At 44.4% G+C, this 14906-nt stretch overlaps 1 protein-coding gene across 3 annotated transcripts in view; it reads left to right on the forward strand.

The window, feature by feature from the left end:
* Positions 1–14906, forward strand: part of LOC139056090 (uncharacterized) — a 142109-nt gene that overhangs the window by 70072 nt on the left and 57131 nt on the right. For all 3 annotated transcript variants that reach the window (XM_070533949.1, XM_070533950.1, XM_070533951.1), the window contains one exon: positions 5860–5901. In XM_070533949.1, the coding sequence (XP_070390050.1) occupies positions 5860–5901 (42 nt within the window). The remainder of the gene's footprint in view (positions 1–5859; positions 5902–14906) is intronic.

Below are 14906 nucleotides of genomic sequence, written 5' to 3' on the forward strand. Positions count from 1 at the left end.
AGTGGAAAACCTGCCTACGTTTTTTTGACGACAGTGTCGCATATTCTTCAATCTTCCCTGTGCATTTGCAGTGTCTCAACGAAGTTGTCTCGTGCCTTTCAAATGCCGGTCTTCAACGAAACACCAAGAGCTGCCGATTCATTAGCGCAAAGAATAGATTTCTGAGCCTGGTTGTTAAGAAATGCGGCATTCAACACGATCCGCATGCTCTAAAAACAAAGAGAGTTCCGGAAATTCTCTTCGAGGGAGTATCTCCTTGTCCAATATTTAACTCCCTTTTCGAGAGTAGATCGACCCCCTTTGATAGAGAGTAACTCCCCACGATGGTGTTCTCTTACTCCACCGAGAGGCAGTGCTGATACTCTTCCGAAGAGTGCTAATACTCTCCCCATAAGGGTAATAGTACTCTCCCAGACCCAGTGCTTCTACTCCCCCAAACAGAGTCCTTGTATTCCTAACAGAGAGATTGCACTCCTTCAGAACAGAGTGCTAGTACTCTTTGCAAAATTGTGAAATCACTCACTACGTAGAGCCTAGGTCACATTAGAAGGGATTCCAAATACTTACATGTTGGGAATATTTGATTCGTTCATAAGCAGCTCCTACATTTATGCTTGGTGAACTGGATGTAATCTGCAGCCGCCGAGGTACTAAATTCAAACAGTTTTTCTTTTAATAGGTCAAAATATTTATATATCTGTTCCAAGACAAACTGAATAATATTTCGCGAAATATAGTGACACATACGTAACATCAGATTACATTAATATCCATGAAGTTTACAATACATCTAGTAATAAAACATAACTATATTCTCTAAAGTTTCATGTGTATTGCAGTGTAGAAATTTTCTTCATTTCAGTTGGCTCCGTCTTTTCAAAAATAAAGTGTACAATGCAAAGTTAAATACAGAAAAACCGTGTCTAAACTCGCAAAGTGTTAACACTACGATCGAAGAGAAATATGCGCCACATTACTCGCCAAGAAAAACATTTCTGCTACAGACACATTCACACGCACGAACACATGCCGGCAAGTCGAAATAGCTCATCTCGATAACAGATTTGCAGCCGACTTGGGCACGAACGCGCCGTTATAGTGCCAGCCAAGGAAATGGACAAAGGCGGTACAGCGCTGCCTCCAAGCGCAACATCTCAAACTTCGGCTTCCACAAGGCTCTCGCGCGAAACCGCATGCGGCTCGAAGACCTGGCGTTCCCACAAGGAAAGTATAGATTCGATTGCTGCCAAAACCGCATCAAAAGCCCAATACAGGATGAAGATCCAAAGAAAGCCATTCATTTCATTGAATGAATGGTGCGCTTCAACGCGCATATTACACCTTCAGAATATTGTCACGTAGTAGTGACGGCGAAGGAAGCAGCAAAACCGTGAATGACGGAACCAGTGTTTTATTGGGCAAACCTGTGTCCTCAAAACAAGCTGCACTCAAAGTACAACGACAGTGGCGAATACAGTCGGCGATCGGCGAAAATCTGATCTCCCGGTAAGTGCGTCGGCTTTTCTACATGAGTGATCGAAGTTCCCAAAGTGGTCGGTGGTGCCCGCGTGTCTTCCAGAAAGTACTACACAATTCGCGTCGTCCATACAATGAGGCTACATTAGCTCCAATGACAACAAACAACGCATAGAACCATCGATAACATTGCAATAAGTTCCAAACATGCAGGCGCACCTTGCGCTGAGCGGTAACTACCTTGTTAGTGGGTGAAATGCAGTCTCCGATGAAAGAATAAAAGGTAAACGTATCAATATTGAAGTAGTGCTTGATTTATTGCGTAATATCTAAAAAGGCATCACCGGCCTCATTCACGTCTTTATATGTAGCACGCATACTTCCAGCAACCCGGCCCGTTATATAGGCATTGTTCTGAGTTCAGGTATTCAGCATGACACAGCCAGTGAATTGATGGAGGTTTTGCAAGAAAAGTGTTCCTGAGTACCCCGCACCTTCCACCAATTGTAATGGGTGCACTGAACAGTTCGAGGGTAACGTCTCTTCGTAACCGAGGAGGCAGGTGACGCAGAGCAGGAACAGCTGGTTGCCCGAACGGCTCACACTCGTGCCAAATACTGGTGATCCGGCTGGCCCACTGGTTGCACAGCAGGCATGGCAGAGACGATCTGGCTTGCCTTGTTCTTGTGTTCTTCTTCTTCACTACACTTCAAATGCGCAAAAAGCCAGCAGAGGCCGACCAGAACGGGCGCATCATGCATGGGCTGTCTTACTTACAGCATCAAAACTCCAGGCGAACTCAACTTACATTGCCAAAGCTATCACTAATCGGGTCCATCTGTGAAGCGGATCTCACGGACAGCAAAATGGTAATCATTAGGAAATTTTTCGGAAAATAATTTTGCTTCCAGCTTGGCGAGCAGAGTCCACAGCGCTAGCCCTAAAGAGTAGCACGGCTAATCGCCATTTTGAACCATACTCGTGAGCGAACTGGTACTATGTTAGACGACTCCGCGGCGTCTGAGATAATGAAACCTTCCATCCCGCGAAGACTACAGTGGCGGTGGAAAGCAACGATAACTTGGATATGGCGATTGCACAATGCTACCCGTTGTTTCAACAACGATCAAACAGTCACTGCCTCATAGTCAATAACACCATGGTGAATCAATGCATAGTTTACACGTGACGTCTCATGAAATATCTGTCCTGACCATCTGCGATTGCTCGATACCTCGCTTGCCTCGCTTGTACTGCGCTCTGTGTTTAAAGTTCGCTTCGACTCCTCCACATCGCACGTTTGCGGTCCTGCGACCTGCGTGATGTGTTGCGACTTCAGGGTGGAGGACGAGAGACGGACTCTTTTCGCAGACGAAGAAGAAACGAAAAACATTGTGCAATACTTAGATATAGGATGGTAGCTTACATATAGCTGTAACAGAGCATCAGACCGACTGGGTGGCTGGAGGCGACTCTCTCCTTCACAATGGGCCTGTTCTTCCTTAAGTCCCCAATGGCGATTCCTCGTCTTCAGGAACCAGTCGGGACAGGTGCTGACGTCACTCGCGTCGATTCATGATTCGTCGCAGAGATGACTGGGTGCATGTTGAAGTCCCCCTCGTCGAATTCTTAATTTGTCGTGGAGAATTGGGAGCTTCACCTCGATGATAGACACGTGCTATGGCACGCCGCCTTATAATACATCCAGAAGTCGAGCTGTTCGACGGGGCTCGACGTATGCCACGTGCTGATTGAGTGACGCCCTTGATGGGGTTAAGGAAATGACTTTGCCGCCCTTTCATCCCCTGGTCTTCCCTTTGCTTGGATCTGAGAAAGCTTGTGGTGTGACCGAAAATCAACGCCAACCACTTCGGCGAAAGCAAGCACCCTCCCAATGCTCTCGACAACGCCAGACCAAACTCGCTGAAAGCAAACGCTCTAACACCCTCTGTGATCTCAAAAGCATCATTACGGTTATTGTACTAAAAGCGAAACAAACACCCGATAAAGTGGCTGGGATACGGACCTCTACAAATAGTGCTCGCAAAGAAGACACATTAAAAGAGAATAAGCAACTTAAGAATAATTTGCAAAGCAATTCCTAATAGTCATTCGGGCAGGCCACACACAGCTGAGGCGATCGAAGAAAGTTTGTACGTTTCCCTGTCTCGCTCCGAGTGATATGCTGCCAAATTTCAATGAAATTTGACATTTTATATATGTGATTTAATGTTTGATACACTTTGCGAACAATGGTGTGCTTCGAACGACGTGGATAAACTTGAAGGTATATATATGATTAAAAAATTCATATTTGCAAACAATGGTTTATGGTGTGAATGTTGCTGTTTCGGCCGGAGGCCAACCTTTCTCAACATAGAAAACAAGATATGCTGAATATCATTTCATGCTAGTTTCCACATATACGAGGGAGCAAGAACAATAAAGAAAGATGTAGTGTGTGTGTGAAAGGGAGAGAAAGAGAATAGAGGTAAGGATTCACACCATCCTCTTAAGAGTTTGGGTAGGAAGTGGTTATCTTAACGAGTGACAGGTTGTAGGTTTCTAGGGACACAAGTTCGGCTCAGTGTGCAGACGCGGCATAAAAAGTCGTTTGAGGTAAACACGTGAATACGATAATTGCACCCTGTGTCGTTTGTTGTAGTCTCTCATCGCGGCACCATTGACAAAGGTGAGATGACGGTGAGCCGGGTCTGTTGATGCAGTGGTGCATTACTTGTTATTCCATATATTTTAACGAAGTGTATCAAATATGAGCATAGATACCTATAGATATTGTCACGATTCACATGCTTTGATTGACCTAGGCAAACTGAAGATGATCAGGCAGGGAGAGCGCGTCTTCTCTTCTGCAATACGCGAAATCGTTGTTCTTCTCTTCGTGCCGCATAATGGATGTGGCTTATTTACACACACACACACACACACACACATATATATATATATATATATATATATATATATATATATATATATATATATATATATATATATATATATATATATATACAAACACACACACACAGTGAAGCAGACGCACGTATGAAGCGGTTTATTGAGGTTTCGGCCGGAGTCCGGCCTTCATCAGAATACATTGCTGGTGTCAGTACAGCTAGTATACGTCTTCAAACTTTTGTTTAAAAATCAAAGGCGATTTTGACTGCGACACGAAAAACGTAATATACATGCTTGAATGTACGCTCTGCAAAAAACGGTACATCGGACAAACAGAAGTGCCTTACAGATTCCGCTTTAACAATCATAAATCCCACGCTAACACGTTGCCCAACCTGCCCATCTCAAGACACGTGCATCTTCCTGACCACTCATTTGATTAAATGAGAGTCACGTTGCTTGAGTCTGGATTTCGTTCAAATTATGATAGAGAAGCCCGCGAATCCTTCCTTATATGTAAGTTTGATACCGTCGCGTGTGGTACGAATGAATGTGTAGGAAAATTGAGTGCCTGTCTTTGTAGCCCGGCACTTGTCCCTTCTTTTACTAGTATGCCGCTATTCCCCTTTTTCTGTGTCTGTGTTTGCTTGATATCATAGCACATATTGAGCACATATTGACATTTTGTTGTCACGTGGCGATTGGTTTTTACAATTAATTTCCGTGAGTTTTTTTTTTGCTTCGTATTTTAGATATGTTTGCAATCGCAATCGCTCTATACACGCGTCAGCTATCCTTCGAACGATTCGGATGCATTTTGTTCGCCCATTTTATTCGTTTTTCATGTAAACGTATCTTCATTTGGTTGATAGGCACAGGTATATTAACTGTACTGACACCATGCAATGTATTCTGATGAAGGCCGAAACGTCAATAAAGCGCTTCATACGCGCGTCTACTTCACTGTGAATATCTACCCGGACCCAGAACTGCTTTTCTTCTGGTATATATATATATATATATATATATATATATATATATATATATATATATATATATATATATATATATATATATATATATATATATATATATATATATATATATATATAAATTTTAAGGGACATTGATTGAGGTTCGCATTGACAGCCGCTTCTAGGATGCACCGAGCATAGTCCCCTAGCTCGAGCCTCTGCCGCACGCTTAATGCTGCCGATGCTGCTGACTCTGCGCTCACCTTCCTTATATTCCTTCCAATATATATATATGTATATATGTGAGGGCGAATCAAGAAGTCTTTGCCCCTATTTTTTTAGCTATATAATGGCAGTAAATGCAAAGTCAACATATCCGTTGCCAACGGTGACCGGCGCTGCTGTCAGTTCTTGAACATGGTGTTTGTGCTGCACACGTCCCTGGCGTACGACCAGCGGAGTGGGAATATATATATATTCTAATTTTCCTCAGGTCCCACCAATAAACCCCATGGGGACTGACGGTGCATTGAAAGTAAGTTACTTTTTCTTGTCTATGATTCTGAACTGTCATTCGCCGGGTCCCCTTTTTCGCGTTAAAAGTGAGATTTGCTCTAAGTTTTATTGAGAACCAGTCAGAGCAACCATGCCACCTCAGAAGAAGTGTCAAACGAGCTCCCCTCGAGAGAGCTATATACGCATGCACAAAATGGAGTTGATGGGAACCAATTAGCTTCGCTAACACTCGCTTTCACGGATTTCTCCTGTTCTTTGAATTTGAAAGTACAGATGTAGAAATAGCGCGATTTCCGGAAATAAGGACATTAGGAGGCATCAGCACTTAACGCTGATGAATCAAGCGCAGCGACAATGACTTCAAGAACTTGGAAACAACAATCTAAGTTCCTGCCTGCACGCGACGCGGGAGTGGAACTGCTGTCACTTCTACTTTTTCTATTTTGTTTATTTCCCTTTGCGTATTCTGGCCAACAGCTTGAGGGCCAGGAGTTGACATAAGCATTACCGTCGAAGCTTTGATACATTCTTCCCACGGAAGTATGATTCACGCAGGAAATGTAGGGGTGTTGATTGGAACTTTCATGGCGTTCGCATATTTCAATGACACTGCTATCATCACGTTGCACCATAGCCTTTCAAAACCACGAAAATGCATCAACTTTGCTGATTTTATGACACAATCAGAAAAAATATTGACACTCACCTAAGCATTCGTACATGATTTGCATGCGAAAGCATAATTTCTCTATTTAATTTGTTACTTCCATTTTACGTGACGTCATACATTCTCACCTGTTCTTGACAACTATACCTCAATCCACCAAGGGTCCTTAATCCACCTTGCTGTAAATTCTATAGGACTATTTCATTTTAATACACCAGAATCCACCATGCTCTAATTTGTACCAACCTTAATTCACTTTATATCACCTTAATCCACCTTACTACCCATACGCACAGCTTGTTCCAATTTGTACCAACCTTATCCGCCTTAGTACATCTTACTCCACCTTGTTCTAATTTGTATCACCCTTTACCTGCCCTAATCCACTTAAAGTCACCTTCAATCACAATACTTAATCTTAATTCACATTACTCCACCTTACTCTAACCTGTTTTAACGTTATTTCTGTATTACTACTCACATCATACAATATGCTGATAATGCATCTGATGATGATGATTTTTGTTAGCAATGGTTGGGGACAACGCAAGTTTTTCTGCCTCATACCTCATATAATGCTTTCGAATTTTTAACATGCTATGTTATACAAAAGTCGTCTCGGCTAGCCAAGGTTTAAAAATAAATATTTGATTGTGCCGGTAGGAACACACGACATGAAAAACACCTTTACAGGCACTCTGTGAAACAGATTACAAAATTTCTGCACTCTCTATATTTGCATATATTTAGTCAAACCTTATTATTCATCTCCGGAATTCATGTCTTGCAAAGGGCGCTGTACTTTTGCAGCCTATATCTACGTTGTGGCTATCGACAGATTACAGTGCACGAAGCTGACAAAGAAAGGCCGCCTTTCCTACTCCTGATGGCCTTCACGATTTCAACGCAATGCCTTTCGGCTAATGTGATCGTCCAGCCACGTTCGAAAGAATGATTCACCTTGTTCCTCGCGGCCGCAAGTGGAAAACCTGCTTACGGTTTCTCGACGACGTGTCGTATTGTCTTCGATTTTCCCTGAGCATTTGTAGCGTCTCAACGAAGTGCTCTCGGGCTTTGCAAATGGTGGGCTTCAAATAAGCACCAAGCACTGAGGATTCACTAAACCGAATATTATAATTAGAGCCAGGTTGTTAACAAATGCTGCAATCAACCCGATCCTGATAAGATTTCGGCTGTGCTCATATATCCACGCCCATTTAGGGCAAAAGAACGGTTGAACCGACGCTTTATATAAAACAAATGAATAAATAAGACGAGAGAATGCGCCGAAGATGAAGGTGCGAAACTATTGTGATCGTATGTACAGGTGAAAAAGATGACGTCCATATTAATATAAATGCTCACTTTATTTATAGGCAAACTTCAAATGAGGAAATTTTAGTGCGTTCTGGGAAATCTCATTCATCAGTATGGAAAGACGCATTTATGCTATCATATTGCAGCGCCATAAAGAAAGCCGGGGATATTTGAAATTTCAGATGTGATTACGCCCGTTATCTGGCACGATGGCAGTCCCTTCTGCCGCGGAGCGCATGAAGGAAAAACGTTTCAAATAAGTGCGCCGTCACAAAGAAAGTTACACGACCGCAACCATGTAAAATTATAATGTTTTTGCCACAGTCGTTGCTGAGCCCGTTTGTCGGTTCCCTCAGTGCAATCAGGCAACACCAGTTACACGCCTGAAAATCGAAGCCGATGGCTCTGCCCCGGCGCTGGCTCATTTTCAACGTTGGTGCGCTAGGTGGAAACGCTTTTAACGCGACAGCGTTAAGGGAGCGGGCCACCCCGTGTCGCAGAAAATCCGGCGTCGGCGTCCAGCGTCAACTGCCTTTTCGTGAAAAGTCATACCGAACCACGCATACCCAACCACTCTTCTATCACGAGTGTTACTCGGCCCTTGTCTTTCATTCTTTACGAAGTTATTCCTCGGAATTTTGAGAAAGACAAGCCACAAACAAATGCCATGGAAATAATACACCGACAGCACATATTTTGTAGGACTGAAATATTGAAAGTGCAAAAAATTACAAGTGCGACCCACGTAAGGGGCCGCGTTTCTACCAGAATGGTCGCATCTGTGCATAATGTTCGCCGCCCGCGTTTTCCGGTAAACATTACGGTTACATAAGCTGCGGTGGCCGGGAAGAGTGAGGCGCAGTATGGGATCTTCGAATGCTATCGCTTCTCACTCTTAAAGGCGAAGCTGAAGCGTCCTCCAAATTTTTCCTTCATGCGTAGCACATTTGAAAACACCGCGATAGTAGGCCACTAACACGGTATCACGTAGGTGCTTTAATTGTTAGTGAGCTTTATTTATGGCGCTAAAGATGATTGAGATGTATTAGGCACGAATAATTACTACTGGGGTAGAATTCACTATGCATTTCTTTCATTAGTACTCTTTGGCATTGGCGGGTCGGGTTCGTTAATAATGACAGCTGTGTTAAAATCGTTACGATACGCCTGTCCTGAGTGGTGTGGACCATAAGTCATCTGCTAAAACTGTCGATTCTCGTGTGGCACGTTGCAAACGGAGCGAAGCATTGCAAAACAAGCAACACTGAAGCACAACGATAGCGGCGAGCAAAGCCAGCGATCGTCGAAAATATGGTCTGTGGTTCAAACCTGTCGGCTTTCATACATGACTCGTAGAAGGATCAGAGTAATCGCTGGTGCCCGCGTGGCTTCCAGAAAGCACTACACAATTCACCTCGCGCATAGAATCAGATTACAAAAAGCCTTGGCGGCAACTGTCGATGACATTCCAGAAACTTCCGATGCTTGCAGACGCGTCGTTCGTCAAGGGATAACATTTAACGCACGTTAGCCGATGAAAAGCAGTGACAGAAAAAAAAAATTCAACAGACGACGCGCGGTATTCTGGGGCCATCTGGTAGCGATCGTCTCGTCTCGGAACACGTCGTGTGCGGCACTAGGCAGCACTACGATTTCCTCTTTCATCCTTCGCTGTTGCGCTGGTTGTTCTGCTGGCTTGTTCCCTGGGTTACACCGCCGCCGTTGCCGCCGCCGACACTCGCCGCAGGAGCGGGCCATTAATTGAGAGCTGCGCTGTAAAAAAGAGAACAACTGGCCGATGTATTTTGTTACACATTTCCAGCTTGAATATCTCAAAGCTAGTGTTATTCTCATAATTCGGTTAATGTGGACTCACTTGGAACTACTCACCGGCTAATTTCTAAAAGTGTAGTCTGTGTTGTAAAGAATCTGGTTGAACACCTTAATTGTTAAACCCCCTCATTAGCAGTTAATAAATTTCGATTTCTAGGACAAACATCTGCGTCTCCTCGACTAATGCACTTCATGAAGTAGAATTCTGGTACAGGCGGTACTTAAAGGTTTCCAACAAATATCGCATCTACAACAACCTGTTTTCGCATAAGTGCCACACTGACGGAACCATTCGTGTATAGATGACTGTTTATTCTAATCAGTGATTTCAGCTTAGTTACAGCAAAGAAGAAATGAATGCGCCTTACACCGGAGTGTAACAAGGAAACTCAGACCTCACCGCAAATTGAGCAGCAGTCGTCGATCCCAACGTTAGTAGAATAGGTCGAAACTGCTCAGCCTGATGCGCCTGCTCACAAGCAGGTTACTTTCATCTACACGGTGTCACTGTTACGCTTGGCAATGACGAAAAGTAATCTGCTGCGCTACAGAGGTGCACTGCTAAAAGCATGTTGTCGAGCACATTTTAGAAAATATCACAAATATATTTGTGTTCTCTAATAACTAATACCTCATAACTCATAATAACTAATAACTCAACTTTGCAAGCGTCATATTTACGAATGAACTTCCAATGAGAGAACTGTAGCATGTTCTAGGAAACGTGCGATTCTGGGCTCAAATTCACAAAAACTTCTTATTGTTCATTCATCGAAATAAAAATTTCAGCCAATCCCGATGCAAGACATATTGTACAGTTTTAGTACAGCGTTGCTTACGCACCGCTCCACACACAGTTCACGCGCACCGGTGGCTGCATAGGCTGCATTGATTTCGCTTACTAACAACCGCATCTCCCACAGTCGCCAGTGACGTGCTCTCAGCTTGGCTGTGAAACGACGAACAAAACAACTAGACGCACCCTGACGCTCCGCTAAATCAGTTTCCCAGCGGAACGCAGGCAGCGTTTGACGTTCCTCTGCCGCTATAAGCGTGCAACGTGGGGGCATCGCTGTTCTCGGTAGCGTTACTGTCCGCGCCAGCGAGTAGATCGCGAGTATCGTACTCGTCGGTGAATTTTGAAGCGAAAGCATTACTGGCCGCGAACTTGGGATTTTGCCGTGGCGGTGCTCTGAGGAGGCACATGACGTGACAATACGCGCCCTCGTCGCCGAAATTTATCTATCTCTCGCTCCCTAGTCTCTACTGCGCATGCGCTACTAGTAGCACCAAGCCGCAAGTGTTCCGCCGCTGCCCAGCGCCTCGCCTTTCCGCGTGCGCCGTTTGGTATGACGTCACACCACGTACCTCGTCGTTGCGCTCACCTCCGCTCGCTTCGCCAGCTGTTTCGCATGCCTGACATGTCGGAGGATTAAAAGGAGAGCTCGCGTGCACCGCAGCCACAGTTGAGGCGGCAGTATGGACGTCGACATTTCTGATAAGCAGGAGGAGGCCTGGAATTGACATCGGAACGAGATGAAGAGGAAACTAATCGCCAAGGAAACAGACGAACAGCGCGCCGAACGACTGGCTAAACGCCGCATCATAGCTAGACAACCAGAGTAATCTGGACTTGCAATCATGATTAACTAAGGCTAACCATGCTATGCCTAAGCTTTCGTACGTATATCCTGGAATAGCCGAGCTAAGCCACTGCCAATTTTTTTCATACTAGGTAAAGGGAATGCTTGCATTATTACCGCAAAGTTTATGGTTTATATCTTGAAACTTGCGCCATCGTCAGGGTTCGTTCCAAGTGGATTTGATTTGAGAACTCACTGTCTACAATTTATAAACTACAATATATGACGTAGAAAAATTTTCATAATGCTTACAGCAATTTTTTTTAAATTTCCCAATGATGGCTCCTCATTTGTAGAAAGAAACGCTCCTTCAGTAATTCAATTTAATTATTACATTTCTTTGTGCGCTACAAGCAGACCTACAATTTTCGAAATTAAGGTCTAAGAAGACCGTGTCTTATAGATAGATGTGTAGTTCGTGTTAACGCAGTGGCCAAACTCAATGTTAATGTCCATAGTTTCTTAATATGATGATGTGAATCCATGCTTACATTCTTAAGCAAATTTATACCTTTTGGGTGGTATCTTGCCACACAGTAATCGTCATCTGTCTTGTTCGCAATTCCTTTCTTTTACGCTGCGAGCCTGGTACTTCCAAGTCACGAACGGCATGCGCGTTATCAGCATGACAGAGCATTCTCGATAGGAAAGTAGCGAACGCAGCGTTTTCAAGAAAGGAAACGCAAGCAAGACAATATGACGATTATTGTAGTGTGGCAAATATACATCCCACAGGGTGTGCATTTGTTTAAGAAGGTAGTTATTGTCACTTAAGTTGCACAAAAAGGGAAATAGTTATATCAGCCGCTGTACCATCCGAGCGTGACTTCATCCAAAACATTTTTTGTGAGGAGGGGGGCTCTCACAAACTTTCAGTTTTATGGAGTGATATTGCGGCCAAAGTTCTAGTGCTGGAGCGATGTGATGTAATGTGCTGCGGGAGTGGCACGGTGCTTTTTCTAGTAAATATGTTTTATTTCGCTTAACTGGAATTCATGATGGTGTACACTATGATAAAATATGATAAATATGTACGACATTACTTTAACGTAATAGTGTTCAATTTCCGCTGGTTCACCGCCTTCACTGCTTTGATTGATTGTGGCGTTCACGTTCCGCGATCCAATTTCGTTCCAATAGGGAAGCACGGACTTCAGGCGTTCGCGCCCCAGAACGACGACGTGCGTCTCTTGTGCGCTTACGCTTTCGTTCCTCCAGCTCGGCTGCAGTGAAAAGCTTTTTGGGCTGACTAATTTTGAAGAAGAATGTGTACCTAGCTTTGTACATCAAGGCGCTACCAGGGGGCACAGAAGCTGAAAGGAGCGCGCTATCTTCATAGGAAGTTCTAAGTCACCTACATGCGCCTACTACCGTCCTATGTCCCTTAGATTGCAATACGACTAGGGCTAACGTCCACGTAAACAACCGCTGAATTGAGGAAAGATTCCGGATCACATTTCCTGGAACTCAAGAGCGGATTTGTGAAGCGATATACAATCTCTCACGTTTACCGATATATCGGGCAAGATTTGGGCGTTTGATAACTGCTTCGCTCAAATAGAGAGATGGCAAGAAAATCCGGGCTACACTCGAAAACAAATTTTAGCACTATAGACTCTTGCCGAAACGGAGTTACCGGAGTGGACGATGATAGCATGAAAATGGCTCCGTACCTACGCCTTAAATCTTCACAGCTTGTTTTGTCGATGAAGCCCAAGTCCTCCTCTGTCCATTCTCTTTAGGATTAAGCAAAACATTCGCACTGTGGCAGCAGGTCTAAGCGAAGCTGATAGTATGCCGGCAAGTAGAAATAGCGTATCTCGACAACAGCTGTGCAGCGGACTTTGGCACAAATGCGCCGTTATACTGCCAGCATAGTTAATGGACAAAGGCTGCACAGCGCTCAACTTCGCGCTGCACAAGGAAGGCTCTCGCGCGAAAGCATGTGCGGCTTGAAGACCTGCCATTCGCACGAGGGAAGTGTAGATGCGATTGCTGCCAAAACCTCCTCCGACCCCCAAAACAGGAGAAAGATCAAAACAAAGCCATTTATTTTAGTAGATGAACGGTTTGCTTCAAACCGCATATTATACGTTTAGAATATTGCCACGTAGTAGTGACGGTGAAGAAAGCAGCAAAACCGTGAATGTCGAAACCACCGTTCTATTTGGTGAACCTGTGTGCTCAAAACAAGCTGCACTCAAAGAACAACAACAGTGGTGCACACAGTCGGCGATCGTCGAAAATGTGATCGACCGCTCAAGTGCGTCGGGTTTTATACAAGAGTCATCGAATGTTCCAGAGTAATTGGTGGTGCCCCGCGTGTCTTCCAGAAAGTACTACAATATTGACGTTATCCATACAATCAGATTACATGAGCTTCAATCACAACAGTTAGCGCATAGAACCATCGATAACATTGCAATAAGTACCAGTCATGCAGGCGCATCTTGCGCTGAGCGGTAGCTCTCAGATGTAAGATGTCAGTGTGTCAAATGCGGTCCCCGTGCATAGAGTGAAAAAGTAAGCGTTTCAGTATTGAAGTTTGATTTGTTGCGTAATATCTAAAAAGGCATCACCGCGGTCTCATTCATGTCAATATGTAGCACACATGCTTGCAATTCTAGCAACCCGGACTGTTATATATGCATTGTTTTGAGTTCAGGTATCAGCATGACACAGCCAGTAAATTGATGGAGGTTCCGCAAGAAAAGCGTAGCTTCAAATGCGTAAAAAGCCGGCAGAGGCTGACCAGGATGGGCGCGTCATGTATGGGTTGTATCACTTATAGCATCAAAACTCTAGGCGGACTCAACTATCATCTGTCACTAGTCGGTTGCTTCTGTCAAGTGCATGACAGGGGCACCAAAATGTTAATCGTGAGGTAATTTTGCTGAAAATAATTTTTGCTTCAAACTTGGCGAGCGGAGTCCACCACGCTATTGCGAACGAGCACCTACCTATGGCCGCTAGTGGCCATTTTATACCATACTCGTGAGCGAAGTCGTGCTAGGTTAGATGACTCCACGGCGTTTGAGACAATGAAAACTCTCAATCTCACGAAGGCTGAAGTGGCGATGGAAATCAACGAAAACTTCAATATGGCCATCGCACAATGCTGCCTGTTGTTTCAACAACAATCAAGCAGTCACTGTTTCACACTCTATAAAAGTGCCACAGTGAAGGAGTATAGTTTGCACGTGACGTCACATCCAACGCCTCTGCGGACCGTCTGCCATTGCTCGATACCTCGCTTCCCTCGCTTGTACCACGCTCTGTGTTCAGCATTCACTTCGAAACTTGCAGGTCGCAGGTTTACGGTCCTGCGACCTGTGTGACGGCACAAGCTAGAAGTCCTGAATTTCGTCCTTCGTACATGTACCGGATTTTCGATCCTTCATCACTTTCGGCATAAAGGAAAAGTTGAAATTTGCGACGGCGTGAACCCGCACAATATGTGCATCGGTGCTGATGCAACTTTCGATCCCGAGGTGCTGCCAGCCACGACATACGTGGAAATTATCCTCGTTACTTGGTGATACACGCGAGCTGCGTCACTCTGCA

The sequence above is a fragment of the Dermacentor albipictus genome, chromosome 2 (assembly GCF_038994185.2).
Source record: "Dermacentor albipictus isolate Rhodes 1998 colony chromosome 2, USDA_Dalb.pri_finalv2, whole genome shotgun sequence".
Lineage (NCBI taxonomy): Eukaryota > Metazoa > Arthropoda > Arachnida > Ixodida > Ixodidae > Dermacentor > Dermacentor albipictus.